Source organism: Mobula birostris, chromosome 32, assembly GCF_030028105.1.
Source record: "Mobula birostris isolate sMobBir1 chromosome 32, sMobBir1.hap1, whole genome shotgun sequence".
Taxonomy (NCBI): Eukaryota; Metazoa; Chordata; class Chondrichthyes; order Myliobatiformes; family Myliobatidae; genus Mobula; species Mobula birostris.
Genome location: NC_092401.1, coordinates 26,925,611 through 26,938,881, shown reverse-complemented (window position 1 = coordinate 26,938,881; position 13,271 = coordinate 26,925,611). Strand labels below are relative to the sequence as shown.

The 13,271-nt window shown below is 43.0% G+C and overlaps 1 protein-coding gene across 2 annotated transcripts in view; it reads right to left on the bottom strand.

Annotated features, from left to right (window-relative positions):
• Window positions 1-4,263: 4,263 nt before the first annotated feature.
• prkcsh (PRKCSH beta subunit of glucosidase II) overlaps window positions 4,264-13,271 on the bottom strand; it is a 114,711-nt gene continuing 105,703 nt past the window's right edge. For both annotated transcript variants that reach the window (XM_072248167.1, XM_072248168.1), the window contains 3 exons: window positions 7,569-7,668; window positions 6,466-6,626; window positions 4,264-5,579 (listed from right to left, as the gene is read on the bottom strand). In XM_072248167.1, coding sequence (XP_072104268.1) covers window positions 6,489-6,626; window positions 7,569-7,668 — 238 coding nt within the window. In that variant the 3' untranslated portion in view covers window positions 4,264-5,579; window positions 6,466-6,488. The remainder of the gene's footprint in view (window positions 5,580-6,465; window positions 6,627-7,568; window positions 7,669-13,271) is intronic.

The window sequence follows — 13,271 nt, the reverse complement described above, 5'->3', positions numbered from 1 at the left end:
CAGAAGACACTTCAAAAGACTCTTGCCAGCACTTCACAACAAAATAGTGATGGCTGTGTGCTTCATACATCATTTTATCGTTCATAGATAGCTAAATCTGGAAATTCCCATATAATTGGAGAACTAATTCTACCTGCAGTAAGGAAGGTTCTGAGTACAGTTTTATGCAAGTTGGAGACATAATAATCAAAGCTATTTCATTCAGTGACATCTCTGTTCAGAGGCAAATAAGTGAACCATCTGAGAATGTGGAAGACATATTGTGCAACATACTTAGGACAACAGAATTTGCTCTGCAGTTGGATGAGTCAACTTTACCAGACAACAAATTATCTCTTCATGATTATGATCACTTCGTAAAAGATGAAAGCATGGCTCGAGTTTTTATTTGCAAGGGAACTAGAAACAGATACAAAGGGGAAGTCAATATTTCAGGTGCTGAGCAATTTTTCCAAAGAGGAGGGACATTCCCCTCACTAACATTCTTGCTTGAGCGACAGATGGGGCACCATCAATAACAGGACACCACCTTGGGGTTATTCATTTCTTGAAAATAGCTGTGTCAAACATATTTACCATTTGCCGCATAAATCAATGGACAACATTGCCACAAAAAAATCTAAGTGATCAGCTAAACAAATCATTACACTTTGTTATCATAGTTGTAAATAAAGTGCCATGCTCTCAATTCTCCACCAGTTCAAGAACTTTGTATCAGGAATGATGAACAGTTTAAATGCTTGCTGTTGTGCACAGAATTCCGATGGCTGTCAAAAGGAAACTGCCTGAGACACTATGTGCTTTTTGAAACTGATGAAAATTCTTTGAAGAGTCCAATGCTTCACTCAGTAATCAACTCAAGAATGCGAAACATGTTAGAATTGTTAGCCAGGTTTGATGAAATCAGTCTTCAATTTCAAGGAAATGATGCCAATTTTATCAAAGTCAATTGACTCCACACTTCTGTCAAAGTAAGCCTTGTTCAAGTGCAACATTGCCCATCACAACCTTTTCCAATTTCTGTGCTCGAATTGGAAGAGAAAGAAAGAATACCAGATGATGCTCTTCATGTATACTGTGCCTACCTGGGGGAGCTGCATAAAAGACATATCAGAGAAATTTCAGGATCTTCTCACAATCCAAATTCCAGATTGATAATAAATCCATTCCTGACCACTTGCAATGAGGAATTGACAGGAAGCATGGAGGAAGAACTGCAACAAAATGACTGAGCTGAAGCAGAGGTTCAAAAACAAAATCATATCAAGACTTTTGGTTGCAGAAGGATATCTCTGAACACTATCTTGCACTGTGGAAAAAGGTCAAGGTGTTCTTAATTCCTTTCCAACATATTATTTAGTGGAGCAGTTTCAGTGCAGTTGCTCAACTTCTTTCAAAGGAAATACTGAGTGTGTGGATCTGAGAGTCCTGAGTGACAATCAGCCTGCTGATGAGATGCTGATATCATCGCAGCAAGCCCATCCAATTGAAAACAGAAAAAGCAATTAAGTAATGAATACCTGGACAACTAACATATGCTCCAAAATATTGATGAAAATTGTTTTTATTGTAACTGAATAATTCATTTGTGGCTTTAAATGAATTTGAATAATTTTTGTAATTATTTGTCACTGCTTTTAATTTACAGTTCCCACTTTCTTTCACTGTATCGTAAATCAAAATTCCTTACAGTTCTTAAATGGAAAGGAAGCGGGGGGAGCACTGGGGAGGAATCTAGGAGCCAAGTGGGTGGTAACCCATAAAAGATTGAGAACCACTGGTTTAGAGAGATACAGACTAAACACAGGCAAAATGAACTACCTTGGTCAGCCTGGGCCCAGTTGGGCTGGAGGGTCTGTTTCTGTGCTGGTTGACCACCTTATTAGAGACATGGATGGAGAATAAGGAACAAATAAAAGAGACACATTACATTTTAGAACTGATTCACGAGGTATTGGGGTGAATGTGAAACTGCCCGTCACAAGTTTATTAAGAATTCACGCAGATCCTGATGTCTCAGATGGATGCCGACCTGACAGCAAGCAACAGATCAAAAGTATACTTGAGCACGTGTGGGTGTTGGGAGTGGGGGCAGAGGGATGCAACATCCAAGGCAGCTGATTTGGATTAGTCTGGAATACTTTCCGGAGGCAGAGGCATGTAGGTCAAAGCCCTGGGGTGATCCGTCTGGAAGTTGGAAGCCCAATGTCTGCGAGTCCAGGCAAGGGACTAGAGGTTTGAGGTGTGGGTGCATGCGTGTGAAAGGAGCTTGTTGGCTGTTCCTGTGTTCTGCGGTAGATTGTGGGCACGCTATGATGGCATCAGATGTGTGACAACACTTGCAGGTTGCCACCAGCATTCTTAGGTTGCGTAGGTTGTAAACGCAAACAACACATTTCACTTCTGTATGCTTCAAATGCAAATGTGATCAATAAATGAATCTGAATCTGTTTGCAGAACTGAGGGCAGGCAATTTAAGTAAGGTCCAGCCAAATCTGTGATACATTCCAAGATGAAGTAACTAGTCAGGAGTCTGATTCAGCAACAGTACCAGAAGATTGAAACACAACACCTCAGCGCTTCTGAGAAAAACGATTTCAAATTCAATTTAATGCACTCAAACAGATTTTGTTCATTAGCTACTAGGCCATTGCAAAACCCACAAAAAGCTGCTTGTGTAATCCTGCACCATGTTACTATCGATTTTCTCTGAAGTACACAGCTAATAGCAAAACTTTTTTTTAATAAAGTAGCAAAAAATGATGCCAACTGGATTGTTCTGCATTTATCCCATGAGATGCTTACCACCAGCGAAAAAAAAAATTACTTTCTTTTTTTAAGACTGCAAATGTGCTAAAATTGAGAGGGCATGTGGGCTGGTGAAACTGTGTGGATGAATCAGAGTAACACCAAGATATCAATTACAGAAATAATAGCATCGTCCAGAGAAGGGAGTTCAAATCCTACCCAAAAGACGGTGGGAGAATTTAAAGTTAGTAGTTCAAGTGTGCAAATCACTGCCATCTTCTCAAGGGTAACTAGGAATGGGCAATTAAATTCTGGCTTTGCCTTAGAAACCCACATCCCTAACATATCTACAAAAACTATAAAGATCTATAGATAGATTGGACCTTAAGAGGATGCTTCAAATAGTGGGAGAGTCTCAGACCAGAGGGCACAGCCTCAAAATATAAGGACATCCCTGTGAATCTTGCTACAGATGCCTGAGGAGGCCAACTCTGAGTATACTGTATTTAAAGTGGAGATTGATAGGTGCTTGGTTAGTAAGGACATCAAAGGTTACAGGGAGAAGACAGGAGAATGGGGTCGAGGGGGATAGTAAATAAGCCATGACCAAATGGCCTAATTCTGTTCCTAGGTGTTAAGGTCTAAAATAATCTTGAACATCAGAATAAACTTTTTAATGTCAACCACATAATGTCTGACCTTCAGGTGTCCTTGTGCAGTCCAGAAATGTAAGAAACTGCAGAGTAGGGGACAGTACTCAATACATCACGGCGTATCCCTCCCCACCACCTAAAGATCCTGTAGTATTACAGGAGGTGCTGCCTCAAAGAGGTAACATCTATCAAGGATCCCCCACCATTTGGGCTATGCCAGCCTACCATCAGGCAGGAGATAGAGAAGTGCATATCCCCACAACATAAGGAGTTGGAGGACTGTTCATGTGTATGGGAGGGTGGTTTGGAGGGACGGCGCTTGTTTTGCTCTACCTTGTTGTGTTTTGTGTTGCTCTGCCGAGCATTGTGGATTTGCTATGTTGGCACTGAAGTGTGTAGAAACATTTGTGGGCTGATCACAGCACATCTCCAGGTTGTGTCACGAACACAAACGATGCATTTCACTGTATGTTTTGATGCACATGTGGTAAATAAATCTGTATCTGAATGACCAGGTTCAACAGCTACTTCAGGCAACAATGGCATGTCCACAACAAACTAACTTTAACCTGCGTCTTTTGGAATGTGGGAAGAAACCAGAGCACACAGAGGAAACCCATGTGGTCACAGGGACAACATACAAACTCCTTACAGACAGCGGCGGGACTGAACCCAGATCACAGTTCCTGTAAAAGTGTTGCACTGTTACGCTACCCTGCCACCTGCGTGGCACATGTTAAATCCAATCATGAAGGCCTGTTCAATGTGCTTCGAAGCATCAGTTGTATGTGCAATCAACACTTTGTTGATCTCATGCAACGTTTTTCACAAAGACACAAATAAGTGAAAGGAAAACAATTAATTCCAGCTCCAGTCACCAGTTTATTTTCTTCTGTCACATAAGATACACATTTAATATAATTTTTCTTGACCACAGCAGCGTGTAATTGTAAATAGCTGACAAGGCAGCTGATCACTGATAGGGCAACAACTGGTGATGTTTGGTCACCTATGGAAAGGTAGTTTTGGTCAGATTTTTAAAAAATACCATGATCCTACTCAAGAAATTTTTAAGACAATTGCTTGGTCAGAGACACCCAGAGCTTCATACAAAACCTGGGTTTGACTCAAGTGCATTGAAGATGTATCTAAACAGGGCAGATATGAATCATATTTGCCGTGACACTGGTGGGGACGGGAAGAGGGGTCAGAAAGTTACATCACATAGAAGCAGATGTGAGCAGCATGTTAACACACCCGAAGATGGTTAGACTCTAAAACTGTACCATAGCAGGACCTCCTGCTCATTACATGTTCAAGTAATACACACTTTCTGGATTTCGCACTGATGGTACAGCAAAGTATAAAAAGAAAACCCACGTGCCCCTTGTGAAAGGAAAATAAAACCCCTAGAAACCTCTCATTCCGCATGAATCCAGCCAGCTGAGTAGCAAGAAACACCTGTTAGAAAAGACCCATCACATTGACTGCCTTGATCTCCCGTCGAGAGACAACACTGAGGTCTCAAGCACTTGTTAAGAGGAGAAAAACCTTGATGGTGATGGTGGTGGTGGTGGTGCTGGAGGGTGGAAACAGGGAAAGTTAAACAAATTAGAAACAGCACAGACAACTGATGGGACTTCCAGTATTAACATAGTGGAAGCTGCCTTCTAGGAGTGGGAATGAGGGGAGAGAAGAGCATGGAGGAAAGGAAATTCCTCAAAAAACTTGCAGAGGCACCAAGTCTACAACCAAGTCTAGGGCAAGTAAAAAAACAGGTGTGATTTAGTAATTTCTGCAGAAACACTGGCCAACCAATATACCACATCTCTAAACCAGTCCACCATTTTTTTCTCCGCTTAAGTTTTAAAATCATAAAAAATTACAACTTAATTTCAAAGATTCTGCTCAAGACTGGGTTCCACCATGATCTATAGATGAAAGAAGGAAGAACACATTAAAAAGACTCTGGTAAAGTTTCAATTAGCTCTGGGGATAAGGCAGGGAAGGATGGAACAATTTAATGCTCTAGGAATAAAGGAGGGTTTTGGAGATTTGTCCATTTGGTAGGGTTTCAACTAAAAGAACAAGTCCACGAGAAGAGATGCTTGCCAGGTTGGCAGTGCTGCAAGCCGCTCCAATCTCATCTCATCCATTCCTTCACAACGATCCATTAATCTACGAAAGAACAATCACATTTAGGACTCAGAGAACAAATACTAAAAAGTTTCCTGAATAGCTTTTACATCCAGACCGGTTTGATCACAGTAGTTAATGAAGCCAGTGTTCTATAATTGTACAGCTTCAGATGTACTTAATGGCAGGATGGCGAGTAGTGCGGAGGAACAGAGGGAAAGACAACCCAACACAACATACTGAAGGGACTATGGAAAGGAATAAAGAGTCAACATTTCAGGCAGAGACCCTTCATCAGGATTTCCAGCATCTACAGAATTTTGTTTATGAAAGACAAAATAAGTTTTTCCATCCTCTCCTTTAGCATACACCCTCCCATCCAAACAGCATCCTGGTAAACCTCTTCTACACCTTCTCCAAACCCTCCACATCCTTCCTATAATGGAGTAACCAGAAATAAATGCAGTACTTCAGATGTGGAAACCGAAGTTTTATAAAGCTGCAACATAACTTCCCTACTAATAACAATGCCCCCACTAATAGCAAGTGTGCCATGGACTTTCTTTATCACCCCTTCAACTTATGCAGCCAATTTCAAGGAGCTATGGAACTATACCTCAAACTCTCTCTGTACATCAATACTGCTAAGGGTCCTGCCATATATCAGTGACAATAAACCAGATTCTGATCAAGGGGGAAGCTTGGCTCACTAAATTACTAAGCCCAGCTGGCTGAGTAACAAACAGTAGGAAAAAAGGTTAAGACTGTAAACACAAGAGATCCTGCAGATGCTGGAAACATTGAACAACATGCACAAAATACTGGACGAATTCAACAGGACATACACCATCTATGGAGGGGAGTAAACAGTTGAAATTTTGTCTGAGCTCCTTCATTAGGGCTGTAAGCTGTCCTCAGCCTTTCTCACCTGTTACATCCACCACACAGGGCTCAAAGTTCATCATGTTCTGAGCCGCCATCTTGAACTTCCTGACAGAAGGCTGGAGTTGAAAATTCCATCAGGTATTCACACCGGCTGGGCTCTGAGGTCGACAGTACGGCAGTCTCTTTACCACAAGAAAGCTTCACCTGTAGGTAATTTACAAGTGCCTTAAACCTTATGAACAGGTTAAATAATAATGTACCCTCCTTTCAATTGTCTACTCCTCATTGGGCTGTGGATGAGAAAATCTCCAGTGAACATCTGAGAATCTGAATCTGAGAGTCCAAGGCCAAGGCCTGATATCTTTGAATCCGAGGTTGGAAGCCTGATGTCTGAGTCTGGGCCAGGGACTGAAGGTCAGAGACACAGAGGTGGCCTGTCCTGGGGTTAGAGGTCTATCTGTATGTGTGGGAGGGTGGGAAAGGGGCTTGTTGTTTCATTTTGTGGTTGTTGTTGTTGTTGCTTATGTTGTTCTACTGAACGTTGTGGGCATGCTAAGTTGGATACAAACGCAAGACACATTACACCGCATGTTTTGATGTATATGTGAATTTGAAGCCTTCAACTCAGAACTGAACACACAGGTGGAGCTGCTAAATCAAATGATTACTGACAGCTAAACCTACATAGTACACTCCACACTGACAGAGCAAGTTCAGATGACGGGACCTTGAACTCTGAACTTGCATACCCGAGGGGTCACTGGCCCTGAAACCACCTGCCTGCATGGACTTTCCAATCCTGCCAGGGAAGGGTTAGGTACCACCCCTTGTACTCACTGGTCTTCACCAATAGTGTTTTCTAGTCTGATATCGTCATCTACCTGATCGCTGGTCTTTGAGTGTAGAGCGGAGGACTAGACTCCAGCCTGATCTCTAAAACCCAAATCCCCGTTCCTAAATCCTAACCTGACCCTTAACTCCCCTCTCTGTCCTCAAAACAACCCCAACAAACCTAGAATACAATACAATCAAGTCCAAGGCACAGCCTCGACGGAGACCACAGCTCGGCGCCATCTTAACCAGAAGATCCAGCGGCACTGAATCACGTACGTCACAACAGATTACTCAGAGTGCTGTTGTACTTACAGTGGTGGATCGGTTGGGCCCCTGCCAGCACCCTGTGCCATGTTCATATTTCATGACACTGAATTTGTTGTCTTCCGGGCCAGCCCATGAACCCCACACACTGCAAGGAACAAAATTGTTGCCATTAGACACATATAAATGAAGTTAAACTAAATTATCAGAGCACATAGATATCACTTCACCATTACTAACCTCATTTACACTGCTGCGTACCACTACTCTGTCTCCACGTTGGAAATGGAACTTATTATTGACACATGCACCAAGCTACAGTGACAAACTTGTCTTGCCCATTGTTTATACGGATCAAATCATTACACAGTGCATTGAGGTAGAAGAAGGTAAAACGGTAACAAAATGCAGAATAAAGTGCAACAGCCACAGAGGAAGTGCAGTGCAGTGCAGATAGTAGGTTGCAAGATCATAACTAGGCAATTGTGATGTCAAGGTGCACTTTATTGGGCTGCATTTGGGAACCATTCAGTGGTTTTATAACAGCAGGGTAGAAGCTGACCTTGAGCCTGGAAACATATGCCTTCAGGCTTTTGGATCTTCTGCCCAAAGAGAGGGTGGAAGGAGGGGGAGGAAGAGGAAAGAGAAACTGTCTGAAGTGAATGGGGTTTTTGATTACGCTGCCTGCTTTACTGAGATGTCAACAAGTATGGATGGGAGGCTGGTTTCTGTAATCACAGACATAACATGGCATCATGACACATCCAGACAGAATGCCTTCCTCTGGTGCACTGATTAAACAAAAAAATGCAGGGACATGGCAGATTTCTTTAGCTACCTGAGGAAGTAGAGGCATTGATGAGCTTTCTCAGTTGTGGCATCTATGTGGTTGGACGAAGACATGTCCTGCAATAACCTTGGACCACTCAGTTTGTCCATTAATCATGACACCACCACCAAAACACCTTAAGACATAGGAGCAGAATTAGGCCATTCCGTCCAAAGCCTGCTCTGCCATTCCATCAAAGCTGATTCATTATCCTGCCTTCTCCCTGTAACCTTTGATGCCCTGACAAATCAAGGACCAACAACCTCCACTTTAAATATACCCAACAACTACAGCCGCCTGTGTCAATAATGTCTGCAGATTCATCATGCCGCTGGCTAAAGAAATTCTTTCTCAACACTGTTACAAATGGATGTCCCTCTATTCTGAGGCCATGCCCTCTGGTCTTAGACTCCCCACTATAGGAAACATCCTCTTCACATCCACTCTATCTAGGCCTTTCAACATTTGACACGTTTCAATCAAGTCCCACACATTCTTATGACTCCAGTGAGTAGTGGCACAGATTCATCAAATGCTCCTCATATAATAACTCTTTCATTCCCAGAATCATTCTCATGAATCTCCCCAGACCCTCTCCAACGCCAGCACCTTTTCTTAGATACGGAGCCAAAACTGCTCTCAATACTCCAAATGTGGTCTGACCAATGCCTTAGAAAGCCATAGCATTTCCTCCTCGCTTTTATATTCTAATCCCCTCAAAATGCTAACATTTCATTCGCCTTCCTTATCACCAGCTCAACCAGTTAGTTAACCTTTAGGGAATCCTGCACAAGGACTCCCAAGTCCCTTTGCACCTCTGATCTTTGAATTTTCTCCCCATTTAAAAAACAGGACATGCCTTTATTTCTACTAAAGTACATGTCCATACACTTCCCTATACCATATTCCATCTGTCACTTCTTTGCCCATTCTCCTAAACTGTCTAAGTCCCTCTGCAGACACCTTGCTTCCTCAACACTACCCGTCTCTCCACCCATCTTCGTATCATACACAAACTTGGCCACAAAGCCATCAATTCCATCATCCAAATTATTGGCATATAATGTAACAAGTAGTCTCAATACTGACCCCTGCAGAACACTACCAGTCACCAGCAACTGACAAGAAAACACTCCCTTTATTCCTACTCTTTGCTTCCTGCTAATCAGCAAATCTTCTATCTTCCTTGTAATAACTTATCTTGTTGTGCAGCCTCATGTGTGGCATGCTGGGGAGGGGGGGAGGGGGGGGGATCATCATCACGACAGCATTTCTTCTTTCTTTTTTTACGAGGCTCAGTTGCTAGCTTGATGCTCAACCCAGCACGGATGGCTTCGCTCCGAAGTCCGGCACTGATGCCACTATGCCACCAGCGGGCTTTGTCTATCCTTCTTGTTATTTCCTCAAAGAACTCCATCAGTTCTGTCAGGCAAGATTTCCCCTTTGGATGTCTCTTTCACATCCACAATCTCCTGTCTGCTCCTTGAACTGTGGAATCCCCAAAACACTAATCCACTGCTCTCCAATATCCTTCTGAGCCATAAAGCCAGACTCAGTGCCAGAGAATGAACTGCTATGGTTTTCCTCTGCTAGGTCATTCCCCCCACCCCACTAGTAACCGAAGCAGTATACTTGCTGTTTGGGAACAGCCAAAGGGGTTACTCTGCACAGGCTGCCTATCCTCTTTCCCCATCCTGCACTTTGGGTGTGACTACCACCCTGTATCGCCTGTCAATCAACCCCTCAGCCTCCCAAATGATCCTGTCCCAGCTTCAATTCTTTAATATGGTCTTAAAGAAGCTGCACTGGATGCAGTTCTTGCAGGTATCATCGCAAGGGACATTGTAAGTCTCCCTGCCTTCCAACGTTCTGCAAGAGGAGCATTCCACTATCCTGCCTGGAAAGAAAGATAGAAAACTTAAACGAAAAAATCTATCTACAGCCTTTTCCTCTACGAGCCAAACCCCAGCTCTCCTCTCTAACAGTGGTCTACTCAGACAATGCTTTGAATGCTACTCAGACTCTGCTTTTGAACTTTTCTTTTTAAAATTGGCCCTTGCTAAGTGCCTAATGTGCACAATCCAATATCTCCTCGAGAAATGCTGCTCGCAGAATGTCCTGAGTCCTTCAACTCTTACTTTTAGCTCTATTCCCCACTACACAATCCAACATCTCCTCTGGACCTGTGGTACGCAGAATGTTCCAACTGCCTCTGCTTGCTCCTTTTGAACTCCCTCTCCCGCTATGCAATCTGACATTTCCTTGAGAACTGTGGTATGCAGAAGTTTAGTCAGAGGATTATTTCAAAATCAGACGATGTTCAGCATGTGTACGCCTTCCTTCTATGGTGTAGAGTTCCATGTCATCAGAAAGCAGGTGGATATTTTAGATCAGGACATCTCCCAGTTCTGTACTTCAATGAAATTCCTTCACTCTGAAAAGGTAAGCCGCAGGGCAGCAGAGTAGTTTAGTGATTAGCACAACATTCTGCAGCGCCAACAACCCAAGTTCAATTCCCACCTCCGTCTGTAAAGACTTTGCACATCCTCCCCATGATGACGTCAGTTTCCCCGGGTGTTCCGGTTGTCTCCCACATTCCAAACATACTGGTTAGGGTTAGTTAGAAGGGTTGGCATGGTGACATTTCCGGGCTGCCCCCAGCACATCCCCGGACCGTGTCGGTCATTGATGCAAACACCACATTTCACTGCATGTGACAAATAAAGCTATTCCTTAAATCTTTAAGTAAGAGCTGCAGGAAGAGCACTGAATACACCTGGGAAAAGTTAAGGGCTGGAATGTAAATTGCCCCATTAAACAATCTTTCTCAGTTGCCAAATACAAGGCTTTATGTACTCAATTTCAGCAATGGGAGTACTTTAGCTTTACCAGAGCAGGACGCATAATAGCTGACAATCTTAATGCTATTTTCATTTTGTTCAGATGCCATTCACCTGCATCTGATATTTCTGCTTTTTTACTAAAGACATCACTTCGGAAAATCAGAACAGCAAAACAAAGTCCATTATACAAGGCATGACTTTTCACAACTTTTAAGCTTAGACTTGGACTGCCTCTATAAATACATGCAGGTATATGGGTTGTTTACTTAAACTGACAAAGGATTTTAAAATAAATAAATAATATGTGTGGGTGGAGAGTTGGTTAGCAGACAGGAAGCAAAGAGTGGGAATAAACGGGACCTTTTCAGAATGGCAGGCGGTGACTAGTGGGGTACCGCAAGGCTCAGTGCTGGGACCTCAGTTGTTTACAATATATATTAATGACTTGGATGAGGGAATTAAATGCAGCATCTCCAAGTTTGCGGATGACACGAAGCTGGGCGGCAGTGTTAGCTGTGAGGAGGATGCTAAGAGGATGCAGGGTGACTTGGATAGGTTGGGTGAGTGGGCAAATTCATGGCAGATGCAATTTAATGTGGATAAATGTGAAGTTATCCACTTTGGTGGCAAAAATAGGAAAACAGATTATTATCTGAATGGTGGCCGATTAGGAAAAGGGGAGGTGCAACGAGACCTGGGTGTCATTATACACCAGTCATTGAAAGTGGGCATGCAGGTACAGCAGGCGGTGAAAAAGGCGAATGGTATGCTGGCATTTATAGCGAGAGGATTCGAGTACAGGAGCAGGGAGGTACTACTGCAGTTGTACAAGGCCTTGGTGAGACCACACCTGGAGTATTGTGTGCAGTTTTGGTCCCCTAATCTGAGGAAGGACATCCTTGCCATAGAGGGAGTACAAAGAAGGTTCATCAGATTGATTCCTGGGATGGCAGGACTTTCATATGAAGAAAGACTGGATGAACTGGGCTTGTACTCGTTGGAATTTAGAAGATTGAGGGGGGGATCTGATTGAAACGTATAAGATCCTAAAGGGATTGGACAGGCTAGATGCAGGAAGATTGTTCCCGATGTTGGGGAAGTCCAGAACGAGGGGTCACAGTTTGAGGATAGAGGGGAACCTTTTAGGACCGAGATTAGGAAAAACTTCTTCACACAGAGAGTGGTGAATCTGTGGAATTCTCTGCCACAGGAAACAGCTGAGGCCAGTTCATTGGCTATATTTAAGAGGGAGTTAGATATGGCCCTTGTGGCTACAGGGGTCAGGGGGTATGGAGGGAAGGCTGGGGCAAGGTTCTGAGTTGGATGATCAGCCATGATCATAATAAATGGCGGTGCAGGCTCGAAGGGCCGAATGGCCTACTCCTGCACCTATTTTCTATGTTTCTATATTACAACAAATAGATTCGCATAGGTGGTTTTAGAAATCTTACTGAAGGCGAGGGTAAAAAGTTTCAACCTGATTCAAGATGTTTACAAAATGTTTAAATATTTAATAACTTCATTTTTAAAACTGACATACTTTAATGCCATTGCATTTTTTTCATATAGCAGAACTGAATTGCTTACTGACAAAAGGGGTTATTATTCAGTCAATATAGGGAAATCTCTTCCGTGCTAAAGCAAAAAAGTATTTTCCAGATTTTCAGTACAGGTCAACCTTCACTAATCCGACTACCAGTAATCCGGTTCCTTTGATAATCCGGCACTGATTATGCTTAATGCGATCCTTTGGTAATTCGGTATTTTCACTAATCCGGCACTCCTCAGGTCCTAATAGTGCCAGATCAGTGAAGGTCGACCTGTACTAGAAACAGCCAACAAATGTTGCAGGTCACAACTGGATTAACGGTCTTTTCTCCACAGATGTTGAACAGCCCACTGAGCATTTTCTAAATGAGGAAAAAGAAATTCAGAAATTGGAGGTGCAAAGAGACTTGGGAGACCTAGCACAGGATTCCCTAAAGGTTAACTTACAGGTTCAGTCAGTAGTAAATAAGGCAAAAACAGTGTTAGCTTTTATTTGCTAGAGTTGTCCTGTCCCCGATCTGAAGGCACTAC